General features: G+C 39.9%; 2 protein-coding genes across 2 annotated transcripts in view; one reads left to right on the top strand and one right to left on the bottom strand.

The window, feature by feature from the left end:
- TMEM108 (transmembrane protein 108) overlaps window positions 1–12,674 on the bottom strand; it is a 515,125-nt gene that overhangs the window by 334,205 nt on the left and 168,246 nt on the right. The window lies entirely within an intron of this gene.
- The window catches only part of ACAD11 (acyl-CoA dehydrogenase family member 11), an 80,404-nt gene continuing 67,992 nt past the window's right edge, over window positions 263–12,674 (top strand). The window contains exons 1-7 of the mRNA XM_075272234.1: window positions 263–487; window positions 4,750–4,849; window positions 6,604–6,729; window positions 8,928–9,089; window positions 10,043–10,207; window positions 10,572–10,719; window positions 11,584–11,705. Of these exons, the coding sequence (XP_075128335.1) occupies window positions 348–487; window positions 4,750–4,849; window positions 6,604–6,729; window positions 8,928–9,089; window positions 10,043–10,207; window positions 10,572–10,719; window positions 11,584–11,705 (963 nt within the window). The 5' untranslated portion in view covers window positions 263–347. The remainder of the gene's footprint in view (window positions 488–4,749; window positions 4,850–6,603; window positions 6,730–8,927; window positions 9,090–10,042; window positions 10,208–10,571; window positions 10,720–11,583; window positions 11,706–12,674) is intronic.

The following is a 12,674-nucleotide window of genomic DNA, read 5'->3' as shown; positions in this document are numbered from 1 at the left end:
GCACCGGGAGTTTCAGTGTAGTTTCCTTCGTGCACAAGTGTTCTGGGACTTCTAAGACAAAGTGTATTAAAAGTGCTGCCATGTTAGTTACTACGCCAAGAACTACAATACACATTCTTAATACTTCAGACTGAGGAGTTTGCCACTTTCCAATATGGCCGCTGCAGCGCATCACTACTTCCTCCTTATGTAGCGAATGGGAGTGTAACGTCCAATGTGTGTTTATGTTTCTAAACTTTATTAACAAACTAAAAAGAGAACAATGACAATAATGTGTCAAAGGTAACGAAGTGGAGGGTGCAGTTGCAGGACTGGACTTTACACACCTTGCATTCTTCTGAGCAGAGATGGCAGCGCCAGAAGCAGACACCACCGCAGTCAGGGGCCAGCACAGGTTTGACGAGGACAAGTTAGATGACTACCTGACCAGCCAACTGGCAGACTTCAGCACCAGCCCAAGTGCCCCTCTGACTGTCAGGCAGTACAGGTGAGAGGGGGCAGTTCACACAGTGAAATGCAGCAAAACTATTTTGTGGAAAAAAAGATTGCAGTGAAAACTGTTCTCCTGTGTTTTTATTCCCGTTACATGTGTTAGATTTAACATGCTGCTGTTTTCGGTATTGCACGCGCCCTCCTCCATCCTTATGTTTCCTGCAGCTATAACACTAGGTTCCTGCTGGCGTCTCCGTATGAGACAACATTCCGCTTATATTGGTGGAGAGAAGAGTCCTGCAAGGAGGAGATTTCAGCAGACACCTGGCCGACCCCATTATAGTCTATGGGCTTCATGGGTTTCTGCGTGTAATCACTTTTGAAGCAGATAGGGTTTTTGTTTTTTCTGATCCCCAAGTGGACCTGAACTTTAGTGTGAACCTAGCCAAATTGTAGAATCTGAAGTGTTCCACAAAAACCAAACCCAGTGGGAACCTTTTGCTATTTCCGGTTTCAGTTGTTGCTACTGAGGGAGCGTGCGACCACCGGGTTTGGTTTTTGTGGTACACTTCAGATTCTACACGTTGGTGGATTCTTCAAACAGTCCACAGTGTTTGTCTACGGTGACGGCTGGTTTCCAGGCATTGGCAACCACCGTTTTTGGCCATTCAGCCATATTAATTCTATCCTAATACCGTAAAGGTTCAGTGGGTAGTGTGTGATCCTGAGGAAGACCACAGACCCAATACGTCTAATTATTGACTTTTCTTTTTGTATTCTTCACATTACCTAGTGTGAACCTATTAGGGGCCAGAAGAATGAAATATATTATTAGGATTTATTTTTAGAACACCATTAATTCCATGGGGCTGTACATATGAAAAAGTGTTATTACATAATACACAAACAAGTTTACTAGACTAACTTAGTGGCCAACTGGTAAGGAGGGAGAGAGAATCCTGCCCACAAAGGCTTACAATCTATAAGGGAAGGCGTAGAAACTGAGGTGATTGTATAGCAGCAATAGGGATTACTCAAGGTTGTAGGCCTCCCTGAAGATGTGAGGCTTCAGGGTCCTCTTGAAGGTTGTGGGGGATAGTCTTACGTATTGTGGGGGCAAATACCAGAATATTGGGAGGCATGGGATAAATCATGCAGGTGGTTGTGTGAAGAACAGGTAAGAAGAGAGCGAAGGAGTTGGTTAGATCTGAGATTATGAGTGAGGAGGTAGCAGGAGATTATAGGTCAGAGATGTATGGAGAGGACCAGTTGTGGTTTGCCTTGTTTGTCAATGTAAACCTTTTAAACTCTATTTATTATGAGAGCGTTTTTGAGGTAAATGTGGAGCCATTAGCTTTAGTAGGTCAGATGGGGTGATTGTGTGAGGTAGGGGTAGGATGATGAACTCTGTTTTCTCCATATTGAGTTTGAGAAAGTAGGAGGCTAAGAAGTAGGCTATAGCTGCTAGTGACTCAAATACTCTGGATAGTGGAGCAACAATGTCTGTGCCAGAGATAATGGGGAAAATGTATTAAAGCGGTATTCCCAACCCGCCCACTCACCAACTTGCAGGCTGTGTGCTCTGTTCACTTCCTGGTTTTCTCGATACATTGGTGGGTGGGGTTTCACTTGCTGTCCCCAGACAAAGCCAGCTCTGCTATCTCTTTTCATAGCAGTACATGTTTGCAGTCAGTAATGAGGGATGATTGTAAATAAATTAGCTCAGTATCACTGGAAGATACACAATATGAAGCTGATGTAGCAGAGCTGGATTTGATAGGTGATGAGAATCCCGAATTTACATGCTACAGGACCAAAAGTCAGCTTTTTAATAAACTCCATTTTAGGTCTGTGTTACATACAGAGGTAACAGACTCCCTGTCTCAGCCCGTATCAGCAAAATTCAATTAGCCGACCTGATAACTGGAATAGCAGGGAGATAAACAGCTCAGAAATACAAGCTCCCGAGCACTCAGCTCCCACTCCCCTCTTGAGAGCAGGGAGCTACGTCACTTGTCCTGGGCGGAGAGATAAGATCATCCCCAGGTCCGTGGTTATGGAAAAACAGTGTAAACAATGAAGTGAAGAATCTTAGATAGCGGCCAAACAAAGCAGTTTTGATAAAGCAATTTATTTAGGAAAAGTCTTAAATCCACATAAGCTAGCAGTATAGATCTGATCCTTAAAATGGGACAACCCCTTTAATCCCTCTACGCCAGTTTTGTGGCGTAGAGGGATGATATTATGGTGCATATTTTCACGCAGATCTATGGCAGAAGATTGCTATTGATCTCCATTTAGGCGCACGAGAATGTGACTGATTTATGAAGTTATGTCCTGTGACAATCACAGCCTTTATTAGGACTGGATTGTGAAACATTGTAAATGTGGCCCTTAGTCTGGACCTGATATGAGTGTTGGCAGCATAATAATTGAATGTAATGTGTGTAGATGGAGAATAGAAGAAGTTACCGTACCTGGATTTTTAACTAAATATTTTACAAAGTTTGTTACAATCACCTGAACTATTAATTTATAAAATAAAAGTTTAGTTTCAACTTACCCAATCCTTTGTGCTTATGAACACATAAGCAGTTCCTCTCCTCAGTGAATATGAGGCATTGGAAGGAATAACTAACTGTATAAGGCTGGGTTCACACCAGTGATTGGGTTCCATGTGGGGATTCTGTCCCTGAATCCGCTTGAAAAATGAGGAGAGAAAAGTATTTCAAGCAGCACTTTTTGCTCTGCATTTTTTAGATGGAAACCCCATTATAGTTTATGGGATCTGCAGGTAATAGCTTTGTAAGCAGATTGGATTTCCATTTTTCGAGTCCCCAAGTGGACCCAAAGAACGGAAACCCGAGCACAAGTGTAAACCTAAAGGAATATGTATGGCCAGTTTTTGGTGGAAACCTTTATTTCTTCATATGTGATACTTTCTTTTGCACTACACCTAACGTAGATAATTTCATAGTTCTTACATACAGCATACGTTTTTCACATCACCTAATACTATGCTGTAAGTTTTCATTATCTATAAAACAATGGTCAAGGGTAATAGAATGATAAAGTACATGGCTACAGACCTATGGAATCACAAAGGTCTGTGGATTTATTAACAGAACTGTGCGCAGGCAAAACATTCATAATGTGTTACCTTCACTTGTCGGGCAGAGGTTAGTTTAGTGAGGATAGTGCACTTAAAATACGTTTTACATGTTAGTTGGTGTAAATTTTGATCAGTCACTAAAATCATAGAGATCGTTTCAGAGGGAAAAATGGAACATCATGCCAGTACATTAATGTGTAATATAGGCATTACTATGAACTACATAGAATCCATCCAGAAGTATCATTTTAGTGCAGAAATCTGTGCAATGGGTTATAGAAAACTATTCATCAGACTACAAAGACATAAACCAAAAGAAAATCTCATTATATGTATAAGCAGTATTAGAGAAAGATAATGGAAGGTAACCAAATAAGTAATGAGCGACTGATCCTCTTGTCGTTTCAGAAAACAGAATGCAGATGGAAAGCATAGAATGCATTGACATAGCAAAACAGTATATGTAGAAGGGACGCAATTCATGATAGAAGAGAGAGCAAGGGATTTATATTGGTTGGTTCTGCAAAAATAATGGTTATATAATTCATATTCTGTATGGCTCCCATATTAGTCTAGACGGCCTGTTCACACCTAATTTTTTTTCCTTTCTGTTTAGGGTATGTTATTGAATGGTTGAAAACTGTATTTAGACATATATGCGTGCATGGGCGTAGACTTTACTAGCCTGAACAACAGTTCAGATGTGTCTCATTGTGACTCTATTTGGTGTCTTACACCACAACCCACCCATAGTTTATTCCCCTCAATCTCTCCCTTTAGACACCATAACAAGGACCAGTGACCTGGAAGCTTATTTTTTGTTGCTTCCTTTTCCATTTTTCCGGCTTTAACTGAAAGAAAACTAAATAATAACAAAAAAAAAAAATACAATCACATTTCTTTACATAAAAAAAGGAACTATATTCAAACATATGTGTGTTATTATATGTTTAATAGATGTCTTTAAAAACTGAAACTTATGTCAAACTTGAATTACATGATACAATTCCAGCCCCCCTGAATAAGATTCACAGTTCTCTTTTTCCCTTGTGCTTCCCATTTACTGTATCAGCACCCTATGCACTCTGAATTCTTCTACAAGAAATGCTCTGTCCTTTATGTCTACATATGTTTTTTCTAGAAAAAAAAATGTTTTAGAAATTTCATGTTAAATAAAATTCTGACACTTTTCATTATGACTATAGATCTGGACAGTCCAACCCTACATTCTTCCTGCAGAAAGGTCAGAAAAAATTTGTTTTAAGGAAGAAGCCACATGGCCCTCTGCTGCCTGGAGCTCATCGGGTAATTCATTGCATTAAATTGGCAATCACCCAAACAAATTTAAGGTGTAAATTATAGTGAGTGAAATCTAACTTACTGATGACTGTGAGTTATCCTTTTGCTTTAAATCCTCAGCCGTGTCATGTTAAAAGCAATGAGAGTCTTCAACAGTGAACAGGAAGTCAGTTTCTCTATTCATTCCTATGAGATCCTTGACATGAGTTTCATGGGAAAGGATAGAGAAACTGACTTCCTGTCCACACATAAGATGCTGGTGGAATTCGATAATTCACATTAGTGTTCGACTTTCCGTCCTTTGAGTCCGCATGGAGACCCTGTCTGCTTAAAAAGCGGAAACTCTTGGATGCTATAGACCAGTCTTTCTCAAAGTGGGCGATAACGCCCCCTTGTGGGCGCTGGAGGCCTATAGGGGGGCAGTAAAGGGCACAGAGAAGATTGGGGGGCGATGGCTAATAAGGGGTGGTATCATAACAATGATTCTATCTATACTGCTTGTTAATGTGGATTTAAGACTTTCCTAAATACATTGCTTCAGCAAAACTGCTTTGTTTGTCCACTATCTTACTTTATTCACTTCATTATGGACACTAGCACCTGGCCCCCTGCTCATTGCTGAGGGAGCCACATGATGTAGCTCCCTGCTGTGTGGGGGGAGAGAGGGGGGGCTGAGTGTACGGAGCCAGCCTGTGTCTGCACCACACATACACATCACATACACATCACCTAGCTCCCTGCTGTGAGATAGAGGGGGTGGAATAAGTGCTGCTTTCTTATATAAAGCAGTCTAAATCCTACTGGGCTAAAGGACCTGGTCTCTCTGTTCACTAGGATAAAGCTTTATTATATAGAGCAGGCTGCTAGTGGGCAGAGGAGCCAGGTCCTTTAGGAAACTCCGTACAAGGTAAATCCAAGTCTACAGGACCTTTTGATGACATCACAGGACCTTCAGTCATCCCATAGGATCACGCTATGTGGTGGATGGAGCTACACTCTAATTTGGGGGCGGGGTTAATTGACGCGAGCAAACAGGAAGAAAGAAGATTTTTTGGCAGCTTAGAAGGCAGATCAAGCTTCATGAGGCTACCCCTTTAAAATTGTTTTTTTTGCTTTTAACACAAACTTTACTGCTCCTTTACGCTTAACGCGCGTTTCCTCGTGCAACGCCATCTAGGGGACTAGACAGTAACTATTTCCTGTCCAAAAGTTGTCAAACTGTACCATAGATGGCGGTAAGCTCCAATATTAACATAATGACTGTGATTGTGATTCTTAAGATGTAGTAAAGTAAAAAAAATTTGGGGGGGCGCTAGAAAATAATTAATTCTCAAAGTGGGCGGTAGACAAAATAAGTTTGAGAACCTCTGCTATAGACTATGAAGTGGTCCGCTGAGTTTCCGTCTTTTTTCTTTATACTGAAACCAATAAAGAGAAAAGTCTTCCTTGCAGGACTTTTCTCTCTGTTTATTGTAAGAGGAATCTGGGACGGAGACTCAGAGACTACAGAGACTCAAACGCTAGTATGAACCTAACTTCGGGCTGGTCTTTCCTATGCCAGTCTTAATAAAAGACTCATCTGACACAAGGTGCAATCTGGTGTTAGTGATCTGTCTTTATCTTGGAAAACCACATTAATTTATAGCTTTTACTATGTGTAACCACTAAATATAGGAATCAAAACCACTACTGTTTCATCTTCTGATTTCTTATGTTATAGCCTGTTGTACGAGCTAAAAACATTTTGCTTTTTTCCTTAGATTGAAAGAGAATATGAGGTGCAGAAGGCTTTATTTTCCAATGGATTTCCTGTGCCTAGGCCTTTACTATACTGCACAGACGTGACGGTCATCGGTACTGAATTTTATGTGATGGAACACGTCCAGGTTACTTTTATTCATTTATAGCTTAATGTAGGACAGTTACCTATCAACAGAAAGTAAATATCACACTAAAGCCTTATGTAGCTCTACATATTTATTACATGTAGTGCAGTCTGGAATTATGTGAAGTCTTCTTTCATCCCATCCCATGCCTTATGTTTCTGTTAGGGGACGTTCACACTACGGTCGGTGTCCGCTCCTAGTGTCCGCTCAAAATCTGGCACGGACATTAGGAGCGGACACTAGCTGTGTCCGTGACATCTGTCATTTATTTAAATGGGCATCGGGTGCGTTCTTTTGCACTCCGTGCCCTTCCTTCCCTGTCCGCAAGTGAAGATGTCCAACTTTTCAAGCGGACAGAAAAACCCGACATGTAGGGTTTTTCTGTCCGCTTGAGAAGTCGGACATCTTTACATGCGGACAGGGAAGGAAGGGCACGGAGTGCAAAAGAACGCACCCGATGCCCATTTAAATAAATGACAGGTGTCACGGACATCTAGTGTCCGCTCCTAATGTCCGTGCCAGATTTTGAGCGGACACTACCTGTCGGACACCGACGGTAGTGTGAACGCCCCCTTAGAATTTCTTACCTATTCTTTGAGCAGGGCCTTACTCCTGTGATGTCTACACTTACTCAGAAGTACTTTCCAATGGCCCTTACATTCGACAGAGCCAGCTCTCTTAGCAGTCAACATGAAGGGAGCTTCTTGACACTACTATATTGCTCTGTTACTTCTCTCACCCACTTCCCCTACTTTTAGAGAGAAATGTGTCCACCTTGCAAGTTTAGGAGGATTATGAATATGTAAATAGCTATTAAACCTGTCGTTGGGGGATGTGTGTGATAGAAGGTGAGGGAGTTTCATGTAATTTCTATGGTAGGCAATAATCCACATTCTGTCTTTTTTATATTTCTGACCCCTTAGTTGATAGTTCTGTTCTTTTATCTTGTGTATACACAAGCTTCCTGGGATGTCAGTATACAGATAGCTGTTTTCTTTTACAGCATGAATAAAATGATTATAAACATCAAACATGTAAATCAGTTTTGCATTTTACATGTAAACATTTCAGATATAACAGAATATCCTACTATAAAAAAGTCATGGCACAAATAAGTTATAGCAGTAAAGGCAGGGTAGCCCAGAATATTTTTTTTCTTCCTAGTGGTTCACTACAGGTTATTTATATAACAAACATTCACATGTATATTACTGTATTATGGTTCTGACACTAACTGACCTCGTCTCTGAATGGTTTGCACTTGGCAGGTATATGAGCGCTGCTTTCCTATTGAAAAGAACTTCTCAAGTAACAATATCCATTGCCTAAGTGCAGCTGCAAAGGATTTGATAGCTGGAAATCTCATTTCCAAGTGTTCTCTTATCTGGTTACTTATACTTCCAATATGAAGCAGCAAGTAAATAGGCATGAACATCTTCTTAGGCCAATAGCCTCTTAAAGTATTTATGACTTGCTGTATTTACAAAGAATGTGTCACAATAAATCTGATGTAATAAATCTAATACAATATAAAATATACCAGTATAAAAATTCAACAAAACTAATTGTGGAAATGTGAAAATACTAAAATACAATGCACAGGTATGCGGTTCAACCAATACCAAACAATAACTATGAATATACTGTGTAAAGAAATATAATGTACTGATATTAATAATAATGTGGCCAAAGAAGCCCTTGTGTGGTTTGTACAAGAGAACACTTATTCATCAGAACTGTCTACAGTGAAATTGTCTTTGCCAATATCAACCTAACAGAGTTCAGCTTTTGTTTTACCAGAGCAGTTTAACCCTTTCCCTCTCTGTGCTGGGATAGTACAGTGTTTTCATGCCACCTGCATAGGCATTTTGCCTGCAGCATAACTTTCAGCTCTCGGTTATACTACACAGCAGCGACTTGGGACTAGCTGTTGGCGTTGGAAAATTCTAGTGATCATAGTATCCTGGTAGTTAGGGGGAAAGTTTCCCAGTGTCCTTCAGTCCCTTAGATTTACATTGACGAGATCCTGACTGCCTTTCCCTATTGCACATAGGGAGCATTATTGTGCGATGTACAATAATGTTTTTGTGGCTCAACCTATCCAGTACCATATGACACTTTATATTCATCTGAAATGAATACGCTTTGTATTTCCATATTCTATAAACTTATAGACTAACTTGTCTCTTCTTTTTTAGGGACGTATATTCCGAGATGTCACACTGCCAGAAGTGAGCCCTGCGGAAAGATCAGCCTTGTATGTTGCCCTTTCTGAAACTCTTGCCCAACTTCATTCATTTAACATACATATATTAAATCTTACTGGATATGGTAAAGGAAAAGGATATTGCCGGAGACAGGTAATGTGAACGTATTCCTATTTCGCATTTATTGTTTCCTATTTGTTACTATAGGAAGGTTGTATGGAGGCAGCACACTGTCTGTATTATTTATTTAGCGCCATCATATTCTGAAGAGCTTCTAAAGAGATATTGTCAACACTGTTGCAAGTAGGCTGTATCTCCAAACTAGAGTCCCTACGCGTTTCGTCCTTCACGGACTCATCAGGAGCTAAATAGCAGAGTAATTGTAGCAGTAACAATTGCTAAGATAACACGGTGGTGTGGTCTGACCACGGCCGCTGACAATTTGGCGGACCTGCCACCGTGTTATCTTAGCAGTTGTTACTGCTACAATTACTTTGCTATTTAGCCCCTGATGAATCCATGAAGGACGAAACGCATAGGGACTCTAGTTTGGCTACGCAGCCTGACTCTCATAGCCACTAATCTATCTCCATAGGGGCGGTTTGACACTTGTCTCTTCTGTGTTGGCGTGGCGTTAGGCCATTAACCGCACAGAACGGCTTGTGTGCGGCAGCCCAGCTACATTATTTGGAGATGTTTGTCATACATTTATCTGGCATGAGAGTCAGTGTTTGCTATCTCATTGTTTGACATCTAGGGAGGTAGGATCAGTGTTCATACATTTGTACTTCCTGGCTTCCTTCCCCCTGGGATTTAGTGTGGGGGTTCTGGCCTTGCTTCACAGCGGGTCTTATGTACATTTTTTAATATAGCCTACTATGGCATTTTTATCTATATAATCAAATAAAAGTGAAGTTTTATTTCTTAATTCCTGGTGAGATACCCCTTACAGTGAATATTGATTATTCAGGAATTATACACTTGTTCTAGTTTGGCAGTGATTTTGGTTTCCCCATCTCCAGGATCAAATTTAAAATTGTAGCTTAAGCTTGTAGTGTTTTACCCATTACATTGCTTCATCTATCTTGCTCCTATATAATTGACAGGTCACAACATGGAAGAAACAATATGAAAGGGCTGCAGATAGAGATATACCTGCAATGAACCAACTAGCAGACTGGTTAATCAGCAATGTGCCAAGCAATGACAATGAAGAGACTCTGATCCATGGAGACTTCAGGATTGATAATATTATTTTCCATCAAACTGAGGTAGGTCTTTGTTTTTTTTTTTTTCTTCAACTCATGCAGAAGTGCAACTCCAGATGTTTGATGCAAATATTTTCCTTTTATCTGTTTTTAAATATTAAAAAGATTGTGAAATGGGTAAAAGTTTTAATAAAGGTTTAGAATGAGTTAAAAAAAAACCTCCTCCCATCACTCCCACAGCACCATTTCCTAGTCTGACAATTCTGGGCCCCCTGCTGGTCTCTACTGTTTGGTCCCTCTTGACACATATGACTATTTAGCTAGTTTCTGGACAAAGCAGTAACCTGACTGCAGTTTCTTGTATAAACTGAATGTAACTGTAAAATATCTTTACTTTATCCCTGCTAAATAATCCAATTCTCTTCAGGCCCGTGTCATTGCTGTTCTTGACTGGGAGCTCTCCACTATTGGACATCCTATGTCTGACTTGGCTTACTTTACCTCACTCTATTTTTGGCCACGAGATGTGCAGTTCCTTGGACATGCTAGCAATAAATCCTTTAGAGATGTTGAAGGTATGTAATGAAGGCATGGCATAAGTTTTATTTTACATCTTGTCTGTACATATCTTGTTCCTTTTCATTTTATATCCTGCAGCTCAATGTCAGAGGTAGAGGGATACAATACAAGATAAGTACAGCATGAATTGGCACTAGCTACTACAGAGAAACTGCATCTATACATATAAAATACTCGACAATATTTTCTATGTTCCCGATTTTCTGCCATATAAGTTGCACATTTTTGTCGAAAAATGGTCAACTTTTTGCAGGTCTGTGCCTCTCTTACTACATCACTTTAAAAAAAAATAATTTGAGTTTCAGTATGGGTTTCATTTTCTCGCTAATAATGGACTAGAGATCTGCCTAATTTATTAAAGTTGTATTCCATCTAAAAAAAGTTAATCCCTGTCCATAAGATAAGGGATAACTTGCAGATCAGTGGGAGTCTGACCACTCAGACTCACTGATCAGGCAAATGGTGGAGTATGTCTCCAATTTTGAAAGTAGCATGGTCAGGCCCCAATGGATAGAGTCAAGAGTTCTGTTCCTTTTATAAATGAGGTGCATCTCTCTCCAACATATAGGAGATCAAGACTGGCATATTTAATGCCATTTTTGATAAGTTTCCCCCATTGTTTCACTCAAAAGGGTTAGAACAACGAGACTTCAAGCCACCACCACTGGTCTCTGCAAAGATAATAATTGGTGACGTGGGGGCCTGGTTTATATTACTAATAAAGCTTGTCCGGTGCAGGGAATGCATTGGTAAGCTTTATTTCTCCCCTTATAACCCATTTAAACACCACATGACTATATTTATCTTGAGAATGAAATGAAATATAGAAATATAAAGCATATTTTTTTTCTTTTTTCAAGGAATGCCTAATTTTGAGGATCTGATTAATATTTACAGCCGCTGTCGCGGTATATCATCACAAGTGCATGACTGGAATTTCTTTCTAGCTCTTACATTTTTTAAGCTTGCTGGGATATTGCAGGTAAGGATGATTCTTTATATGTGATTCACTACAATCTACTTCCGAGCTCATATGTCGTCTTCATCCCCCAAAGCTAAGAAGAGCAGCTCTCAACTAAAGCTATTCCAAAGCATAACAGTGAAGGGCTTAAAATAGTTTACAATAAATAGTCCCCTAGATAGGTAATGCATCTAATATCTAATCCAATACAAGCAATAGGATGTTTCTTTCTGTTCTAAACAATGAAATCCAACCAGACACGATGGAAGACAAGTTTGGCTATTTTACCTTTCTGGTTGGTTGTTGCCGTTTAATCCTGAAATACATTTGCTGTGTATGAGCAGTGGCAGAACATTATATTTTCTGAACATTGCGACTATAACTGTTAAGTAGCCAACCAAGTGTGTTAAACACTGTTACATGTAGTACTTTAGCATCTGTTCCATAATTTAAAGGGTTTTCCCTTGAGCATTTGTAGGCAATTAAAAGCTAAACATTTTTTTTGTCTTTTCTTGATACATTGCCAATGGATATAACCATGAGTTTTTATGGTTTTCAGGAACTGGGAACTTCTATGATCTAGGACGGGATCAGACTGCTCAGAATCAGAAACCTAGCCATGATATCCTTATCGTGTCCAGGTTATCTTCTCATGCATGTAATGATGATAACCTGGTCACAATAAAATCATCACTGGTCATTTCCATCACCTAGACATTGGTAACCAAAATAAGAAGTCACCACTAAGGCTGCATTCACACTGAGTAACGCTGGCGTTTTTGTGCTTATTTTTGCACATAGCGCCGCGTATACGCCGCGTTAACGCCGCACTATTTTGCGGTGGCGTTGACCGGCGTTAACGCGGCGCTATGTGCAAAAATAAGCACAAAAAACGCCAGCGTTACTCAGTGTGAATGCAGCCTCAGATGGTTAGAGAAAGTCTTTAAAATTCCTAATTTTTTTTTAAATTATCTATATCTGCAAAAATGT

The sequence above is a fragment of the Leptodactylus fuscus genome, chromosome 4, assembly GCF_031893055.1.
Source record: "Leptodactylus fuscus isolate aLepFus1 chromosome 4, aLepFus1.hap2, whole genome shotgun sequence".
Taxonomy (NCBI): domain Eukaryota; kingdom Metazoa; phylum Chordata; class Amphibia; order Anura; family Leptodactylidae; genus Leptodactylus; species Leptodactylus fuscus.
Note: the sequence above shows the minus strand (reverse complement) of the source record. Positions and strands in the feature narration are given on the sequence as shown.